Source organism: Astyanax mexicanus, chromosome 7, assembly GCF_023375975.1.
Source record: "Astyanax mexicanus isolate ESR-SI-001 chromosome 7, AstMex3_surface, whole genome shotgun sequence".
Lineage (NCBI taxonomy): Eukaryota > Metazoa > Chordata > Actinopteri > Characiformes > Acestrorhamphidae > Astyanax > Astyanax mexicanus.
In genome coordinates, this window is record NC_064414.1 from 22,627,452 (window position 1) to 22,649,169 (window position 21,718).

At 39.0% G+C, this 21,718-nt stretch overlaps 1 protein-coding gene across 2 annotated transcripts in view; it reads left to right on the forward strand.

Annotated features, from left to right (window-relative positions):
* Positions 1-21,718, forward strand: part of sdccag8 (SHH signaling and ciliogenesis regulator sdccag8) — a 101,999-nt gene that overhangs the window by 41,828 nt on the left and 38,453 nt on the right. For both annotated transcript variants that reach the window (XM_022684945.2, XM_049481550.1), the window contains exons 14-16: positions 10,521-10,648; positions 13,471-13,579; positions 19,374-19,505. In XM_022684945.2, the coding sequence (XP_022540666.1) occupies positions 10,521-10,648; positions 13,471-13,579; positions 19,374-19,505 (369 nt within the window). The remainder of the gene's footprint in view (positions 1-10,520; positions 10,649-13,470; positions 13,580-19,373; positions 19,506-21,718) is intronic.

The following is a 21,718-nucleotide window of genomic DNA, read 5'->3' on the forward strand; positions in this document are numbered from 1 at the left end:
GAGGAGAGGTGGATCAGGTGGGGGGTCTGGCGCGAGGCCCCTGCAGGTCGGCCCGCGGCTCCGGCCATGTGTCGCACGCCCAGAGCACGAGCATCAGCGCTGTCTCTGGCACGGCCTGTTTTATCCAGGGAGATCACTGTTTCTTTCTCATTCTCTCGCTCGCTCATCCCTACCCCCCTATCACCCCTTTCACCCCCTCTCTTTTTTGCACCTTTAGTCCCATGCTGTCAACCTGCTTTCGCAAAGTCGCAGTCGCAAAGTTGTTGAACTTTGCTTCGCGAAGCCATCAGTGATGGCTGCTTCCAACAAATACCATCACATATTATAAGCACACTTCTTCAGGTATATTCTTCAACCCTTGCAGATGAGAGGAGGGAAAGTTTCTTCTTCAGAAGAAAGAAGTGAGGCTTTTCTCGCCATCGTTTTGCTCCACGGCTTACGTTAATGCTAATAGCACTCAGGCACAACATCTTATGCTTTCCACCAGCTGACATATTGGAATCCAGAGAGTTTCTTTAAAGAGATGCATACTCTCAAAGGGAAAAAAAGGAGAAAAAAAAGAAAACACCCAGGAAAGTTTAGTTATACAGTATGTTTCCCGCTCCAGAACGCGCAGCATTAGCGCCGTATTTCGTTCGCCGATGAACGGAGGGGGTCTTTGAGTGAGGGAGGGAGTTGTTTGTAAATCCGTGGCAACTGCAATTCGTTTTGCCGCTGACCTTGAGGGGGCTTTGCGTTTCTTGAAGAAGAAAGCAGAAGCTGGTGGTAAACAAAGTTCACTTCTGACAGATGGATTGAATGACAGAGAGGTTGCGGGTGCCAGAATAGCCCTGGCAGCGGAGGAAATGTTCAATGCGGTCCAACAGGAGAGGAGGTGTGAACAGGTGCGGGGCTGCTGAAGGAAAGGGGACCAGATGGAGGAAGCCAGAGCCAGTTTAGTTAAAGGAAAAAGGGTGGGAGGGAGCAGCAAACGGAGGGAGGAGGGGGGCATGCGGGGAGGGAGAGAGTGAGTGAGTGAGCGAGCGCACACGAGAGAGGGAGAGCGAGGATAGATGATAGAAGGAGGGGATAGAGAGATAGAGGGGGATAGGATGAGATGAGGATGAGTAGGGCTGATAGGAGCAGGATTAGGAGCAGTTAGGATGTAGCAGCGTAAATAGTGTTTGTTTGTGCGTTGGGCGTGTGTGTGCGAGAGAGAGAGTGTGTGTATGTGTGTGTGTGACAGAGAGAGAGAGAGAGAGAGAGGGAGAGAGAGAAACATACTGGGGGGGCAGGTTGGACTCCTTCATCTCTGTGTTTTTCGGAGGGTTGGGGCAGTGTGTATCAGTGGGAAACGGAAGACAAGCGTGATTGACACTAAGCGCCGTTCAATAAATGCTGTAAAACATCTGAGGTTTGGGGTGTGTGAGAGTGTGTGTGTGTTGATTGGTGTGTGTGTGTGTGTTGATAACATATTACTTTGGGCAGAGACGTGTGTGCCACAAGGATACACACATTGATTAACGATGACTTCAATGGCCAAAAAAAATCATGCCTGTTTGTTTCTTTTCATTAAATCTTTGATTCATTAAGCTTTTGATAGATTTTTACATTTTACAAAAATGCTAAAACATGTCTGGCATCATTGTGAGTAAGGTATGAAATTTGTTAACCAATTTATAATCCTTAAATTTCGTAGTATGCAAATGTAATAATTTGGGAGGTGTCAAAAATTACAGCTTTTGTCAGTTTATTAGCACATATTTAATATTTTCATGAGGGATGGAATGCGTTATGGGTAGGTTATCGAATGGATATTTCCTTTTAGGCCCTGATATTCATATAGCATCATTTTATTAACAGCATCACTTTATTAGCATGGTGGAACTTGATTCCGATATAAAACTTCCTTCACATTACTCTTGATTGTTCGTCTGAAGTCTGTCCTTCTGCTTGTATTCTTTTGTATCTCGACCAAAGGCCTTTGACATTCAAAGATGTTCAATCTGAATTAATCATATGGCAAAATAATCTGATTGAAGGCCTTCCATAAAAAAAGAACTAAATGCCAGGTGCCATCTCTCCCGTTAAGTTTCTCCCCTCCTCCATGCTGCGCAAGCTGTACTTTGTAAAGTTTTTCCGTGCACATGTATTACCATACAAACGGTGGCAAGTCTGCTCGCGTACTGTCGAGCGCTGATGAAGCCAACCGGCTGACTCCAATTTGTGCACATTTTAGGAACGGTAGCATTTGGTCATTTCTGGCGTGGGATCACGGTGCACCGCAGGGTGCTGCAAACTGTGTGCTCGAGCGGTCTGTGGTATTCCAAATCAAATGGGCAACAGCTTGAATAGTGCCCACTTAGGCAGCCCCCAGCCCTCTCCCCTCAGCAGCACCCAGCCGCGGAGCCGGTTCGGGCCGCTCCGCGCTGCTCCCGACCGGGCGTGCCCGCCCGACCCAAATCCGCCTCCCGACCACAGGACATTAGGCCTTGCTCACATCATTACCGCCAGTGAGCAAACACGCTCCGAAACACACGGCGACCCGCCGCCGAACACGAGCGCCACAGGGTGTCAGGGGTGGCCCTCTGCCTGGCCTGAGTTCACCGCACCAAACTGCACCTCCTGAAGCGGGACGGCCATAACAGTAAGCCATTTTGCTTCTGGTACAGGCCTGTGTTCTGTCCTTTTGACCCCATTTTGTTGTTGTTTTGTTTTGTTTTGTATATATTTTTTAGTGATTTTTTTCCTCAAAAACCCGCTAGGGTTATCTTTTGGAGTGCTGCTTGGAACTGAGAATTAGTATTAAATATTAGTGCCATTGTTTGTAGCTTTTTATCTGTCCGCTTTTAGTGGCACAGTACTTTTGCTTTAGATTAGTAAATGTTTTTATGTCATTAGATACAGTATTTTAAATATCCACTAAATGTAGCTTTCCTTCATTTTAGAAAGTGTGTTAATGGTTAATGATTGATATTGGTTCACTTCACAGTAATAAAACACTACGTACAGCTCTGGAAAAAAATTAAGAGACCACTTAAAAAAAAACAGAGTTTCTTTGATTTTACCAAATTGAAAACCTCTGGAATATAATCACCAGGAGTGGTATAAAGTTATCCAAAATCAGTGTGTAGGACTGGTGGATGGGAACATGCCAAGATACATAAAAACTGTGATTAAAAACCAGAATTATTCCACCAAATATTGGTTTCTGAACTCTTAAAACTTTATGAATATGAACTTGTTTTATTTGGGAGACCTAAAAATAGCAAAATCAGAGGAACTGATTCAGAAAGTGGTCTCTTAATTAATTTCCAGATCTGTACATTACAGATGATCTTTAGTTCATTTAGTTAGGACTATCATGATGATTACATTATCAACTCAGTGTACAATAAAAGGAAATTACCTCAATAATAATGTTTCTGACTGAGATATCACTCATTATTTTTTTTCTTGGCAAGTAGAACCTATAAATGTATAAAAGTACATTTATAGTGGTTTACATTTATATACAATTTGTTTGTTCATATTTAAAAAATATTTTAATCACAATGTCAGTTGAAGTAAAAGTTAGTTGCTCTTAAGAGAGGCTTTTCATTAGTTAAAATGACAGTTTTTTTAGTTTAGAACAATTATTTGTGTCACATTAAATCATCTAAACAAAAATAGTTTGCCAGGCCTGGTTTCAGTGGTTCTTTGTAAGTGCACTCTGCCTGTACATTAATAAACTGTGTTGTTACCTATGTAACTAATATCCATTACTTAGGGCTGAAATTCAAATACTGCAATAGAAAGTGTTTACAGAAAAATTATATGTGTGTATAAAAATGTGTACTTGTATAAAACTTGTATACATTATTTAGATCTATCACTGTCACTGACTGATGTTCATTACAGGGTGCAGCACATAAACTGCCCAATTCTATATGTTTTAGACACATAGATATAATAAACAGATTGTCTAAATGTAACGGTGAAAACAGAATAGCTTCATTTTGATTTTACAATAAATCTATTTAGCCAAGACAGCCAAAACGATTGACTTTCTTAGGGTGTTGGTAAAACTTCTGAGGTTCTGCAAGATGTTCTCACATACAATTCTGTATTTAACTTTTTATTATTGATATTATTAATAATGTTGATAAGATATTGTATAAAACGTGTATACATTATTTAGATCTGCCACTGGATGATGTTTATTACAGGGTGCATCACATGAACTAATCAGTTCTGTATATTTTTAGAAGTTTGTAGGTACAGACCTGTTGTGGGCATTCTTCACACTTTTTCCATGTAGATATCACAGTTATATTGTTTTGACTAAAATTGAAAATATGTAATATGTAAGTGTTGGAATATCATTTATCCATACCCTCCTCATCTCTTTATCTATTTTAGGGTCTCGTTTGCCTCTGTCAGAGATTCAGCTTTAGACAAAAACGATCACTATTTAAATACACAAGGTCTCATAGGCTTTTATTGTAAAATCAAGTTTTAGGGCTGCTATAAAATATTTTTTTTTCTATCCTGGATGAAATAGACATGTATGTTTCAGGTTCATATTTAACATAGACTTATTTATTTTTGTACCATGTTCATCCAATCATTTTTGCTTTTAAAAGCAGTGTTATATAATTTATCTTTTGATCAATTATTGTGTTTTATCACCCAATTTTAGCCTTACCAAAAATACTCTTATCATATGATGTTATACACATACAAACGCCTTCTCTGCATCTAAACTCACTAGCACTGCTTCAAGTTTATTTTGTTTAATGTACCGCATTATTTGTAGGGTTCTTCTTATGTTATCCTGTGTTTGTCGTTGCTGTATAAATCCGGTCTGGTCCAAATGGATAAGGTTAGACAAAAACTGCTCAATTCGTCTTGCTAGAATAGATGTAAATAGTTTATAATCTAAATTAAGTACACTGATTGGCCTATAGTTACCACATTCTGATTTGACTTTTCCTTCTTTGGATATAACTGAAATAATTGCTTCCTTCCACAAAGGTGGGATTTCACCATTTTCTAAAATCATTTTGATTTTACAATAAATGCATTCAGCCAGGGATCAAGTCAGGGATCATTTTTTAGGCAAATAAAAAAAAAATAGCTTCTGACTATGGATGACTGTTGTTAAAGTGTAAAAAGGTGAATTTTATGAAAGATGCTCTCACATACAATTCCTTGTTTTACTTTTTATTATTTTATTATTATTTTATTAATGATGTTGATTAGATATTGTAGCCCTAGATATATCAGTATCTTTGTGTTAGTTAGGGCTGTGTACACTGTTTCAGCATTAACATTGCAATGGGCACATGTGCAGTAGTTACACTGCAGATTGTGTAACAAGGCAAATCTAATTAAATTAAATATATATATTTTTGCTTGATACATTAAGAAAATAAGTACTGTTCTCATTTTCCTTGACATATCTAACAGTGACAGATTATCAGCCAGAAGCTCAGTGTCATCAATACTCTAATACTCAATACACAGAGTGCATTATTTTACTATTAGAACATATTACAGCAATGACTTTTTATTCAGAACATTGATGATTTATTTTTTGAAAAGCAAAACAAAATTAGTTTAGTCAGGTAAATTAATGCAGCGATTGAAAAAAAGGGTTTGTTAACAGGAATGAATACCTTTGAAACAAATTTTAGATTTTGTTTGGCCAAAAAAATTGTTTTGGTGCATTCCTAGTTTGGACGATTTTGATGGTGGTGATTAACTCTTTCTAAATGAATTCTGTTAGTGGAAATCTCACTGCTAGGTGTCTCATGATGGTTTACAGGAGTGTCTAGGTCCGTGCTGTAGGTGGTGGAGAATAATTCAGCTCTTCATCTTTATAAAATAAAAAAATGAACAAAGACTGCTACCTCCATTGTTAAGCCATGATGGAAATCAGATGGTTGATTCAAAAAAAGAATTTCTCTTGTGTAATATCACTCTGTAGATCAGGTCTGGAGCCAGTTGCATGATTAATCAGTTACATTATCTGTGCCCTTAACTTCCAGCAAGAGCCAAATATAGGACAGGAAACTAAATTTACAGATTTGAATACCTGGGTTCTAGACCAATAACTAATACTTAATTGCCTTATTGTGCCTAAAAAGCTCTGATCCATTGAGGCATGGACTGATTCAGTAGGTTGTGCTTCAGTAGCTCTCTGGACTCTCTAAGTTCATGGAAGTTCCTTGGAAGTTCATGATCTTGTTACTGATTTACCGGGTGTATATATATATATATATATATATATATATATATATATATATATATATTTATATAAAGGTTTGTCACTTGCTTTTCTGTTAGGAGTACATATAATATCAAACATTAAGGCATTGATTACTTTGGGGTTTAATTTGTCCCCGTCATGATGAGCACAGAATAGCAGACAAGTGCAGATACTGATAAAAACAATGTACGTTTATTATAAGAATAAACAGATGTAGACAGAGTCGATACAGAGAAGTGGGTGATAACCAGTAAACGGAGCAATGTAGGCAAGACTATACCAGAAACGATAACCAGTCCAGAGTTCATACACGAGTAATCCAGTATCAGAGGTAATCCAAGAGGCAGTAGTGAAAACACAGTCCAAGTCATACACAAACAATCCAGTATCAGAGGCAAAGGCAATAATCGGCGTCGAGAAAACAAAAGCAAGGTAATACACAAAGTAAACTGAGATAAGGGATAAGTAACGCTTTGTAAAGAGGTGAACCTACAATACGCGGCCTGGTAGTCTGTTTGGCGTGCACCTTTATAGTGCCAGTAATCAGTATTCGGGACTTCCAGGAGGAAGCAGGTGAGGTGTCACGTGATCAGGTGAGTGCGTGATGTCAGCGGGTGGTGCATTCTGGGTAGTGTAGTTGTTGACCTGAGAACCTCCGTTAGAGCTTGGTGTGGAAGGGACAGAGGAGCTAACAGTACCAGACGTGACAGTCCCACAAAATGACACTGTATATGAAGAAATCAGACTTCATTAGCAGAAAAGCAACAGCTGAAGAATGTAAACAATAGAACTAAGAAAAAGATATGCCAACAACTTTAACACAGCTTCCTTTTTAAATAGTTCCATAAACACTATAAATGGAACTAAAATACTCAATGTTTAAGTATTTAAAATATATATTTTTTAAAAGCTTTATTACCCAAGTCAGACCCACATTTAATATCAATTTATAATGTTTTCTATAGATATTAGAGACATTAACTTAGAGTATTAAAATCAGCCTTAGTTCCCTTATTTCTCCAGTTAATAAATAAATTCAGTTCAGTGTGCATTAAAATTATCCTTCAAGCTACAGTATTAATGTATTTAAAAGGGCTATAGTTACTTCCTCGTATCCAGAGTTTTAGGGAGTTTAATCTCTTGTGCTGAGTAAAGGGCCGTTTCTGGGCTCATCTGGGGCACAAGAGGAACATTTATCCAAGCTGTGGCTCGATTGCACAATTCCAGTCCGTTTTCAGTCTATGCTACCGTAACCGTTAACTCCAGTATGTTAGCTCATTATGCTAACTGGTCAGCGTTATCTAACAAGCTATGTGTCTTCTACACTGTGTGCTTCTGCACAGCGCTCTGCAGCGCCTCTAGTGGTGTGGCGGTATGGGAAAAATGTATACCGGTTCAGAAGTCTCCTCCAGTATACCGTATGAAACGCTATGCTGCCCAGCACTAGTGTTGACTACTGGATTCTAGAAACTTCTTCAAAAGTCCTGCTAGAGATGTTCTGCTCCAGTAGTCTGTACCTCAAAATTTGGCTTTTGTCACAGTTGTTCAGATCTTCTGTACAAAAGAACACAATTCAAGAACTAACAATTGATTAGCTATTATATTATTGTTAGCTAGTGTATTCCACCCTTTGACAGCTGACCTTGTAAACCAGATGTTACAATCAAGATCAGTGCTATTCATTTTACATCAGTGGTTTTAATGTTATGGCTGTTTATGGCAGTAATGACTGTTCTTTAATCATTCAACAATAGAGAAACCAATTATTTGATGCAAATAAAATGGCATGTAACATATAATGTATACAGTTTGTTTATGCAACATATTTAGTAATACTGGGTATGTTCACAGGACTGACAAAAAAAGCGTTAAAGTTTTAATAGTGATGTTCTTGTTAATATCTAATGTATTGGCAGATGGTACTTAAGTAGAGAGCGATCTTAGGAATGGCATCCATTATCTCTCTCTCTTTCTCTCTCTCTCTCTCTCTCTCTTAGTGGAAAGATAGCAGCTTCAGGTGTGCAGCATCTTCAGTTCTAAAGGACATCTCCCATATCATACCCTTGTATCTCCCTCACCTGTTCCATCCCGCACACACAAAGCTGAAAGCTCAACAATGGTCCACCTCTTGCTCTCTGGTGTCCAGACACTCGCGCTGCAGAGCTCACCAGCCAACTTTTCTCCCCCCGAAGTGTTCGGCGGAACTTTCTGGCGGTCTGTCTCATGCTAATTGGTCGACAAACACCCCCCCTCCCTCCGCCACCCCCGCACCCCGGCGAGTGGCTGGGCCCCCTGGAAAGCCGCGGTAACAAATGGCTGGCTGCGAGGCCTTTGTGAGCCCCTGCTGAGCGCTGGTGTGGATGGTGTTTTAGGCCGCTGTTCAAGCACAGCGGGGGCCCACCGCTTTCCCCTGCTCTCTCTCTCTCACAGCTCTCGCGGGCGGAGCGCCTTCACACTCCAGACGACAGCAGGCCTGCAGAGACGGTCACTTCTCCAGCTACGTTCCAAACCCAGTGTGCGAGAAAAGTTTTGGGCTTCGCTGTTAATTAATGCACTTTGACTTTGTGCGGTTTGTTTCTTGTTTTTTTTTTCCTTTTTCTTTTTTTCCTCCTTTCAGCGTCTGTCCTTCTTTGGCCGCCGTTATGTCTTAAAGAGAGGAGCGTAGAGGCTTTTGATGACAGTTCTGCAGATCATGATGACTTTTAGTAGGACTTTGTATGCTTATGAAAGTTGGCTTTGTTTGAACAGTTAAGGAACTTCATTGGCATTAATTCACTTTATTTGTAATGTTTGTTGTTCACTTGAAATAAGCTGTATTTCCAAATATGCAGCTTTACAGGAAAAGCAAAGAAAGGGGAATCCTTCTTAACTTTTAATGGTTGTCAGCATTTACATTGGTCCATTCATTGTGAAATAATCATAATGGAAATTTAAGGTTTGTGCATAACAGTGACTATACTTCTTAAACTTTAAAGAAGAGCTAAGCAGTGGATTCAGAAGTTAACCAAAACCAGCAATTAGAACCTCTAACCAGTATAATCTTCTCCATGTCAGTAATTATAAATTAATTAATTTATTTTATTACTGGTAATACATTTCCACCGTGTGTTAATTTACTATCGCGTTACTTTTACACGTAAACACATATTAATACAAGTGCTGACACATGACTCCACTAAATCCTGACTGTGATATGGAAGCAACATGGACAAGAACTGAAACACAGAGCCAACCAAGCAACCTGTGCTAAAACAAATCCTGAAAAAGTGTTTGTTGCTTATTAAGATTATTGTTTATTAATGTTTATTGATACCAAATTCAGTTTTTAAAAATCCTGATGTAACAAATGACACCTCAGCAATTTCATAACTTGTATTAAACCACAGTTAGTTCCGACCCTGCAGTGTGATTGGCTGAGGGGCGTTCTATGAGTGCCGTTATCAGCCGGTAATGCAGCTCTCCGTGTTTTACTCTGCCACATAACCTAGCAACAATGCAGCGCTTACAAGCCACACAGTGCAGATACAAACAGAGCAGCTATAAACAGAGCAGCAATGGAACTATTTTACTGTAAAAGTTTTTATAAGCAAACAGATCGTATTTTCTTGTCCTCTGTAACTCAAGATCATTTAATAAACAGCTATAATCAAACTGTGGTATAATCGCAATAATACACTCGAGGTCCGTGCTATAACGTAATATTGGCACTGCTGTGCTGCGGCCGTAGGCACGAGGCTGCAGAGGGAGTGCTATTACACATAGCATTCTCTCTTGTGTATTATTGCTTAATAAAGCGCGAGGGGGAGGGGTAGCGTGAGGGGGGGCAGGAGTAAACGCATGGCCTCCATCCACATGGTTGGGCACGTGCTTGTAAACATACGTGTCAAATGCTGTGCACCTCAGTCCAGCACAGTTTTGTGCAGATATTTCCAGTTACAACACTCTTATTTACATTTTAAAAAGCCACTTGAATGCCTGATTGCTAATGTTTTGCAGTTTTCCTCGGGTTTTGAGTGCTCGGCACTGACTCAGCTCTTGATCGGTCCGGACGCGAGACAGTGTGCGGGTGGGGGCGGAGAGCTGGTGACGTCATGGGCTCTGCATTGTTTAATATTGCTATATATATAGTCGAAAAAAGAACATTTGCAATGTAAAATTTTTCAAATATTGTGCAGCCATAACTACTATGTAGTATTTGTATTTGTGTGTGAGAATATTATACAGTATGTGATACATCTGCCTCTCTCTCTCTCTCTCTCTCGCTCTCTCTCGCTCTGTCTCTCTGCAGGCAGGAGAAGGAGGCAGTGGAGCGCTGTTGTGCAGAGGACATGGCTGCTCTGACCTTCCAGGCACAGCGGCGCGAGCACGAGCTGAGACACACACTCCAGCAAATGGATGCGCAGCACGATCGTAGTGGTGGGTGTCGGCCGGTGCGCTGCTACCCCTTGCCAAAACAACCGCCTCCCCTCTCCCCCGCCTCCCCCGCCCCACCGGCGGCCCGTGCCTTGCTGCGCGGGGCGGCATCAGGAACACCTGTAACCTTTGGCTGGCCGAAGGGAGCAGATGCTCGACACTCCAGAGTGTCGGCGCCACGTATTAGTTAGCGTTTAAAAATGTTGGGTTGTGGGGGGAGCGGAGGAGTGGAGGAGGGTGGCGGTGGGGAAGTGGGCAGCGCTGCCCACTGTCTGTTGATTTCAGAGTGCTGCTCTCACAGCTGTTGCACCATCTGGATCGGCGAGTTTATTTACCTGTGTTTCGAGAAACTTGAGGCATGCTGATTGCCAGAACAAAGCGCGGGGAAAACAAAGGGCTTCTTTTTGGCGCGGCTGCGCAGCACACATGTTGTCTAAAGAGAAATGGCATCAGAGGCTCAGCAGGAAGCTCTCTGGGCTTATGGAATTAGTCCTTTTAATACCACAGACCACTTCCCTCTCTAAGCATATAATGGCCACTCTCACAAGCTAATTATTTTTTACCCTCCCTGCTCCCTCCCCTACTCGCCCTGTCTGTCTGTCCAAAACGAACTGGTTTTCAGTAGTTATTTAAGACAGAATCGCCTCTAGATGATATCATGTTTTTTTTTTTTTAACTCGGTCCCCTGTTTGTTTTGACTCCAGTTTGTTTGTCTTTTTATCTTTGTCTGTGTCTGTTTTTTTTTTCCTCTTTCCTCTATGGCCTACGCAGGCCCAGCCGTTTTCAAAGCCCTGCAACTCATTAAGATTCCTTTTGTGAACTTTTTCAACAGCATCAACTTTTCGGAGTTGATATGAAACTGTAAAAGTGTGCAAAAATGTGGCTTCCTCTCAAAACTTCCCCATTTACCACCACGTTGACCTACCATCATACATGTCACACTTGCAGCTCTAAAACCTACAGTATATGATGCCTTAAACACTTTAACCAAATTGCCATGTGAAGAATGTTTAACTGAAGTACTCAATAAATAAATTCCTATTCTAATATTCAATCAAATTAGTATAATATGCTGTTTGTACACAATTGGTCTTTTAATTTAGTTGTTTTTATTACTTGCACTGTAAGGCATTCCAGCACAGCGATCCATAACTCTTTTTAACCTAACATGGCAATGTGTTTTCTCTTTTCTGATTCCCTAACCAAGCATGTTCAGTATATATCTTTCTATTTACTGTTCATCCACCCATACATCCATTATCCATCTGTCGTTCTGCATTGAGAATCATTTAAAGTCTGTTTAATGCATATTATTTAATTGATATCAACAAAAAAACAGCACACATTGCGTATACAAAGCATTCAATATTTTCCACTTTTATTGCTTTTATAAATGGAATTGCTTCCAATATAAGTTGGCATTTTGACAGGTATCACCACTGAGCCACCACTGCCTTAAATACTTAATAGTGAGAGTGAAAATATAATTTACTGTATACATTATTTTGTCTAATCTGGAACTTTTGAATGTGGGGAAAATGGAGACTGTATGAAAAAGGTTCTTCTTCCTGAACAGTTACTGGATTATACAATGTTTTTACATTGTAAATTACTACAATTACTAGTCATCCAGACTATGAAGGAACACATAAAAGTTTTAAACCAACCAAAATACTCTACTAAAATACTTGATTAAGGTGGGCTCTTTTTGAGCTGCTGTTAACTCTCAGTTTGTGAGACTGGTAACACTAAAGAAAATATCCTGTGCAACAGAGGTAACTCTTGGTCTGGGTCATTACCTGGTGTGGTCCTGATGAGAGCCAGTTTCATTGTAATGTTGAAACGTTTTTCCGATTGACTGACGTTCATTTCTTAAAGTATTTTATTTTTTATTTGTTGAGTAGTTCTTGACATGATAGAGATTAAAACATTTCTCAAACAGGGCTATTTACTGTATGCCAACTCTACTTCTTTACAACTTTACAACTGATGCTCTCAAACACATTTAGAGACAGGAAATTCAAATAATTAACTCATGACAAATGACAATTTCAGCATAGCTGTTTACTGAAAGCCAAACCTCATACAACTGACTAAGAAAATAGCAAGATGTACAAATAGTTTTTTTTTTTATTAATAAACAGTCCTATATGTTCTGTATAGTTTTGGTGACTTTAGTATTAACCTACAATGCAGAAAATGTAAAAATAATGAAAAAATCACTAATTTAAGGTCATATTTCCCACTACAGAACAAGACATTGGAAGACTGTCTTATGAATTCTTATTAAATCAACGGGACTAAGCAGTGAATCAGAGATGACTGAGTTTCTGGAGTGTGTTGTGAATCCAGGCAACATCAAAAGCAGAATTCCTTCATGATTTGCGTGGGGACAGAACAGTAGACTGTAGAATAACAGTGACTCCAAAACGGCACAGCCGAATCGGACATATGCTTGGAACAACAGCATGCGAGGTTTCAAAGGCTTATCAAAGCTTTCTGTCCTCAGGCTTTCAAAAGGCAGAGTCACTCCTTAAGCAGAAAATAATCAAGGACAACAAGCTCAGTGCTGTATGGAGCTCAAACAAGAAGCTTGCTCTGAACTCCTTGCTAGAAATGGTGGATTATTTTTTTGGTCTTCTCCAGACACAATGAGTAGCATTCATAGCCGTGATTACAGGTACAGAAACGACGTGTGAACATGAGTCACTTTGTTGCTTTGACAGAAGAAAGCTAAGAAACTAGGAAAGCTTATATTTATTTATTTTTGTTGATGTTGTTAGGTGTTTGCTCTGTTGTTCATACAGTGCCTTATTGTCTTATAGTCGGAGAAACGGATGCTTTGCTGAGCTCTCAGAACGGCCTCATAGTGAAGCTGAAGGAGGAGTGTCGGACTCTCTGTGAAAAGCTGGAGGAGCTGACCCAGACTAGCAGGCAAGTGGTTCCACTTCCACAGGTAATAGTGAACAGTACATTGGGTGGTAATGATCATGACTGGTGGCATCTGGCTAGACTTGTTAGTGTGAACAGATAAGTGACTCTGGCAGAAATCACATCAAGATTCGATGCAGCACACTTCACATGCATATCCTATAGATCAGAACAGCATTCTTTAGCATGCATGGGAAATAGCAAAAGTCATGTGACATGACAGCTTGTTCCCATTCCATGACATCTGGCATGTCAATGTATGAGCAAAACAACACATCGAGCACCCCTCAGAAAACAAAGTGCAGTTAGAAGGAACCTAAAATGTGAAACTGTGTTTACTTTGGAATAGTTGAAAATTGTGAATTTTGTACAAAGAGGTGACAAACCATTAACCTTAAACAGTGTTGTGTTCTTCACAAAAAATCTGACATAAATTAAATAGATCTGAAGGGCAAATGAAAGTCAAATGTCAACACCTGCAAACTGTAACTGTTTTGGAACAGTGATTATATGTACACCCCCAAACTTTACATACATACAACCCACCCTCTATCCTGGGGCCGGCAGCACAAAAGCTTACCCAAAGGTTACAAAGTAATTTCTAAGTAATTTCTATCATTCACAAATGGAGATATTATGGAACATTAGTGAACCTTTCCTGGCGTGACTGGCCTATCTAAATTACCCCAGTAAGGTATGGACAACTCATTCAGGAGGTCACATAAGAACCCAGTACAACATTTCAAGAGCTGGAGGTCTCACTCACCTCATTTATGATCACTGTTCTTGATTCGATAATAAGAAATATACTGTGCAAAAATGGTCTCTATGGTAGAGTTCCAAGGCAAAAAAAACACTGCTGACCAAAAAATAAACATAAAGGTCCTTCTGACATTAAATTATTTTTTGGACTGACGAGACAATAAATCTGGCATAAAATCAACACCTAATTTCAGAAAAAAAGAACAGCATACCAAAAGTCAAACATGGTGGTGGAAGTAGTGTGACAGTCTGGTCCTACTTTGCTGCTTAAGCACCTTATTTTAGAAAAAATGCTGTAATAGATAGAACCATGATTTCTGCTCTCTACCAGAAAATCCAGAAGGAGAATGTCCGGTCATCAGTTTGTGACCTTAAACTCAGGGGTAGTTGGGTTCTGCAGCAGGGCTGCAATCAAGCAAATGCTTGTTGTTGCTACCAAGGGTTCCACAATCAAGTTATGAGGTTTAGGAGGCAAATACTTTTTTACACAGGATCTGGATAATTTATTAAATGATTTTTATGATTTTAGATAATTATGATTAAAATATTGCTTTTTATATTTGCTCAGGTTATTTTTGTCTGATATTGTAATAAATTGATAATGTAAGCAAAAACAAAAGAAATGTGTTCCTCCAGTGACAGAACAGTTTGCTGCTGCCACAGAGCAGAGAAAAAAGCAGTGCCTTTCCACACCCATAACCACACCTCTACCCCGCAATTGCGCACGGGCCAGCAACTAATATTAACGATTAGTGAATCCCCGGAGCTGTACAACACTTCTCTACACCAGGGCTGCACGATATATCGTTTACACATAGTCATCACGATGTGCGCATGCACAATAGTCACAATTACATCAATCTCTCTAATATTTGTCTAGCTCGCTAACTTTCCTGCTCCACCTTAAATGTTGCAACATACGGCAGGGGCTGGAGCATTTAAGGTGGAACAATAAAATAAAATAAAAGCTAATCAAGGCTAATTTTAGCTCCCCTTTACAGAGAAATTAAGAAATGCATAATAATAATCAGTTAATATTTTATTTCTGCACCATCTCCCTCCTTCCTGAAGACATACAGTAAAGCCCTAAAGGTACCTAGTTAACCAGCAGCTAGGTTACTGAAGGGGTAGGGGTAAGTGGTAGGCCCAAAGGGTGAAATTAAATTGGTCCTTAGAGATACATAGATAGATAGATAGATAGATAGATACCTTAATGATCCCCGAGGGGAAATTTTGGACATCCAGCAGCGGGTATACACAGTACACAAAAGTTTCTAAGGAAGGACAAGAAAAAACAAGATAAAACAATACTTTTATATAAAAAATACAATAAAATATAATGTATAGAGAACAGTCTGTAGTGTGTAATGGAGGTAGTGCAGTTGAACACAGTAGACACTGAACATCTGTTGATGTGCATATTATGAGGGAACATCTACGGAGGCAGTAGCTAACTCAAAACTCCAAAACGCTGGAAACTCTGCCTTTTATCAGCAGACACCACTCGGCATCAGCAGCAGCACAACACAACCACAACTGCCCAGCATCCAGCAGAGCGGCAAGCAGAACAGAGAGCACCTTAACAAAAGTCACATACACTCTATTTATACAATAAATAACAAGTTAAACGCTCAAGAAGTGCAATCTTCAGCATATTTGGCACACCAGCATTTGGTCTTCCATTATAAGCAGGTTATCACCCACTACTATCCCTAGGTTTGCCCCACAAGTAACTTCAGGTTTGCCTCCCCCATTTTACGCTCATGCTGACTCGTGCCATCCTCAGTGGCTTCATATGGCATGGCAGAATGTGGGGATGATATATAGCACCGTGGAGCTGTGTGCAGTTTGTTATCCAGAGCATAGCATCCTGTCCGTGCCCTCCTGCTCCAGCCCGCGCCCCAGTCAGGGATCTGTCGCTGTACGCTGGCACATGGCAGCCTGTCCTGTGTCCTGGCTCCGCTCTGTGCCCATCACATGCGCCTCTCACCTCAGGCCTCTGGGGTAGTCAGCTGTTAAAACAGCGTAAAGCGCATTACTCACATCGCAGCCTGCAATCTGCCACGGTCAGCCGGCCCAGCTTAGGGAAGGTACAGACCACTGCTGCTCGGCCTGTCCTTCCCCCCCCCATCCCCCTCTTATGAGCCGGCAACTCAAGGAGACAGTCAAGAAGACACCCAGATACAACTTCCTCTCAGCATATCTATACGCATGTTTAATTATATGTATATTTCAGTAATACTATATGTCCTCAAGCACAATCAAGCAAATTATAAGCAGATTATAAAGAGGATACAAGATGTTAGACAACTGCACTCTGCTTTCATCACTGAGCTTTGCAATGTGGCAGATGGCAAGATGGCACCCTGTGAAGACTATACAGTATGACAATTACAGTAGAAGTTATATCAACTTACTGACCTCATCTAAATATCCGTCACTGTTATTAGATATATACTAGATCTAAATATTCTGAATTAACTTTAGAACTTAACAGTTGTGAGTGATTCATGAAGTTCAATATAACAATATATATATTTTTTTTCTTTTCCCATATCAGATGTTGTTATTGTGATAAACAGTAGCTTTTAAAAAAATGAGGAGTTTCTTTGATTTTACCAAATTAAAAAACAATCAAGAGGAAGATGGATGATCACAAGCCATCAAACCAAGCTGAACTGCCAGATTTTTTGCACCAGGAGTGACATAAAGTTATCCAAAAGCAGTGTGTAAGACTGGTGGAGGAGGCATGCCAAACTGCATAAAAATTGTAATAAAAAAAACAGGGTTATTCCACCAAAGATTGATTTCTAAACTCTTACAAAAGGAGCAAGAGTCTAATACAATGTTATAGAGCCAACCCTTAAACTTAGAACCAACACCTAAAAGTCCCTGAAATTTCTGCTTTTTATTCGATAAGTAAAATAAAATAAATCTCACATTGCACTGATGTGATATATTGCATATGATGCATGATATAATATACCTAAGTTATATACAAAATACAGATGCTGCAAACATTTTGTAATGAGAAATACTACAGAATTACTTTTGGTTACAAAAAGAACTTTCAGTTTTTTTTTTCACTCCATTATTTTAAAAAATAAGTGAATAAATAAAATAGTTTGGAATTCAAAACGCAAGTTTTGTTCATTTTTATTTTTTTTAAATCTCAAATAACCTCTTTGGATATTATTATTACTGTAATTAGTTTATTTATGTTTTATTTTAGTTTATTTCTCACTTCCAGTACACATCTCTAAATCAAATTAAAGTAAACAGTGTTTCAAAGTAGTAGTATTTAAACTGACAACTGATAATACAAGGTGTTATATTGTACAATTTGAAAGACTTATTATTAAGCAGCAGGGTTTTTTGTTTGTTTGTTTAGGGGGGTGGGGGGTGGTGTTTGGGGGTGTCTGAGTCTGAGGTATGATTCGGATAAGCAGGGCAGTTCACCGAATCCACCAAGTGTTTCTTGAAGAGGTTTTTGAAGTTAACCCAGGTTGTGTGACCACATGTTATTATCAGATAAATCACACATCAGAGGAAGTCCTGCCCACTGTCCCAGCAGTACAGAGAACTCCAGTAGATCCAGTAAGCTGTTCGTCTTTCTGCCAGCCCACTGAACGTCTGCTCTTCCACTGCTCTTACGTTCATAGTTCTACAGCACGTTCCGTTCTCACAGTCCTTTACTGAGTGATGTCTTACATCAGCTACATATAGTCTGCTCACATAGACATTCAGTCTGGATTGAAGGTGTTAATACAAAATCAGGTGTCTGTTAGACCATATTTGGAGCATAACATAAATCATGTATTCTCGTTTTACTATTGATTTATTGTAAAATGTATTGACATAACCTAAATCATATGTGGGTGACTTCAGTATTGCCCATTATGTTTTTCTTAGCAAGTATAGACCATGAATGTGAATGAGCACTGGTATGTTGGCTTTTTTACGTTATTTATTTGAATGTTATTTATTTAGGATATTTACAGTTTTGTATTCCAATTCCAATTTCTGAATAGTCTTATTAATCTAAAATTCCCCGCGCATTAAAAGGTTTTCACACATTTCTGTACAATACCTTTTACATACCATACATTTTAAACATTTACTTACTTCTTTATTTATTTATTCATTTATTTATTTATTTATTTATGTATTTCATTATTTATACAGTGAAGTCTACAAGTCAATAATAAAAAAATATGTGCAAGAATACGTATATTTGGCTGTTTATATCTTACTACACTCTTTATGTTTGTTGTAAACTTCTAAATGAAATCAGTGTTTTCATTTGTTGTCTTGGTCAGATTTTGTTAGACCACTTTTTGTTCATTAGATTAATCATAATGAAACAGTGGTTCTCATGTTTTTGGTGCTTCCTTGCCCTAAATCACCTGATTCAATTTATCAGCTTATCAAAATTCAAATGTTTGCTATTTGCTCAAATTTAAGTTAGCAAAAAGAAAAAAATTCATGCCATAGAGGATTAATTGCCCTGTTACATTGTCATACTGTCATTTTGTCTGTTGCATTAAATGGTTTTAAAATTACAATAATATTGTTTATTTTTTTCCTGGAAATAAATAATCCAAACAAAGAGTTATTGTGACATGCCATAAATGACTGAGGTAATGGCAGATAGTAGCTGTTACTAAGCAGTTATTGGTTGACCAAGAATATAAAGGGGGTTAAATTAGACTAGGTCTAATTGTAGTAAAAAATTGTTTATAAATAAATATGAATAAACAATTATAGCAAACATAAGGAAAAAGGCATGTACTTCAGTGCCCAGCCCCTGATAGTTCTTATGTATCCTGGCTACAGGTTTATATTTAACTATAGAAAGTTGGAATTGTAATTTTAGCTTTTTAAAAAGTGCATTGCTCTCAGTGACAGAGTTCAGTTCTGAACACTAATCTTTAATGAAGTGACCCTGTTTTCACTGAACATTTACAAAAGCATTATTACTGCTGTGTAAGTGCTTGAAGTAATTTGGTGTGTGTGTGTGTGTGTGTGTCTGCAGGGCGGAGGTGGAGCAGCTGTCCCTAGAGAAAGAGCACCTGCAGGAGAGTGTGGAGAAGCTTCGAGGTCGCTGTCAAGAAATGGAGGAGCAGTGTGTGCAGCATGGAAGAATGCACCAGCGCATGAAACACAGGTAGGTATACATACATACATATACACACACACACTTTCACACACACTCACACACACACTTACACACATATTTCTTTTGAAAGTTTAATTCAGTCTGAAAAAGAAAGAGGGTCAATCCCAAATAGAACACACTCAGTCTATAGATATATGGGGAGAAATGTGGTACAGATTGAGTGACCCAGCGGTGTGTGTGTGTGTGGAGTGTCCTGGGAACACAGGAACAAGGCCTCCTTAAGAACATTTTTGTTATATACTGTAAAATTAAAGTATAATGTAGCATTAATATCTTGTAGCACAAAACTAAAAATCTAATTGGGACTAGGCCTCTCATGACAACAATATATTACCTCAGGAATAATAGTGATTAATTCTAAATAAAGCCTAAGTCATTAAAAATAGAAGTTGTTTTATTAGAGCTGTCAACAATAAAGCGTTAACTCATGCATTTTTTCTTTGGTATCTTTAGTGATTTATACAATGATTAATACAGTAATTTTTATGGGATTGGCACCTCTTTTTAAGATGCTGCTGATGCAGCATTGTCGAGTAGCAGCACAGTGCACTCGGTTCTGATACATCAGCTCACAGATGCCTTGTGTTGCGGACATCACCCTTTGGAGTGATGCAGGGAGAGAGCGCCATCTACCCACCCAGAGAGAGCAAGGCCAATTGTGATCTCTCAGGGCTCCGGTAGCCGATGGCAAGCCACATGAACAAGATTCAAACCAGCGATCTCCTAGCGATAATAGTGGCAGCGCTTAGCCCACTGGACCCTAATATACGTCTCAGAGGGTGTGGCAGAGTTGTCCTAGGATATCCGGTGATCTGATGTTCTTAGTTCAGAAGTCAAGAAAGGTTGATAGACCCTCTTTGGAACCTGATGCTTGTACCCTAAAAACAGGAATTGAAAGTTGCAAACACAGGCAAAATAAGTTAGAAATAATAGTACAGAGAAGTACATCCCATTCAAAGATGGGAGATAGGTTATCTTTTAGGATGTTGCAATCAAGAGAATTCCACTAATTTACGGACAATAAACAGACAATATTAAACTCAGCAAAAATGATTGAGGTCATGTCCAAATATTGTGTGATAAGTTGATAATACAGTTACCATGACGGGACTAATTGGAACATCTTGTCTCACTGTTGGTTCATATGTGGGGCAGTGGTAGCTCAGTGGTTAGAGCACCGGGTTATTGATGGCAGGGTTGTGGGTTCGATGCCCTGGGTTGGCAAGCTGCCACAGTTGAGCAAGAATCTTAACCCTCGCTGCTCCCCAGGCGCTACAGCAATGGCTGCCCATCTGTGTCCAACATGAGTACGGTAAACAAGATTTTCTTGTCTGTTTTATGGTAAATCCTATCTTATCTATATAATCTTCAGAAAATGTGTTAGCGCTCTGGATTACAACACGAAAGCTCCTGTTTTAATATTAAAGGTCCTTGAAATAATAATGATTAATAAATAAGCATGAATGAATAATAAAAGTAATTAAAATAATAATCATAATGTTGCCTTAAGGTTAAATTAATTTCATTTTTAAATAATATTTTTCAATTTGTAATAATAAGCATTGCAATAAGCAAATATTCCTGTAATGTAGTAATGTACTTGTTTTAGAGCATGTCTCTGTTGCCATGGACAACCATGGACCACTGACAGGGGGACCCCTGTGAACTTTACATTTTTGACACATAAAATTGAAAACATCAAAATAGTCTTGTGATTCATGTGGAAACTACTAAATTATATATTTTTTGCTAATCAAAATACCCCTTCTATATTAGTGCTATAAAAGGGTGTTAATGCAATTTTAAGTGTTGGTTTGCATTGTTAGCAGTGTTTCAGGTCCCTTTTCCCATACTGGGTCATCATCTAAAACTTCCTACCTTTTATCCATTCTGCTCTGTGTTGACATGACTGTGCAGTTTCTTGCAGATTTGTGCGTGTTGCTTATCACCGTCATGTTCATGATACCAGTTTGATGGGTCATGAAGATGTGTAAAGTGTGTCGATAAAACTATGCACATGGTCAGCAACAAAACTTTTTTTTGCACCAAACATTACTTGCACTTAAAGTCCTTTAATGTTCCCAAAAATCGACAGTACGCCTTTTAATCTAGTGTGCCTTATGTATGAATTCTACCACTCAGGTTGGAAGAAGCAGTAAAGCTCTCCGCTGAAGTACAGCTTTATAAAGGAGTTTCAGTTT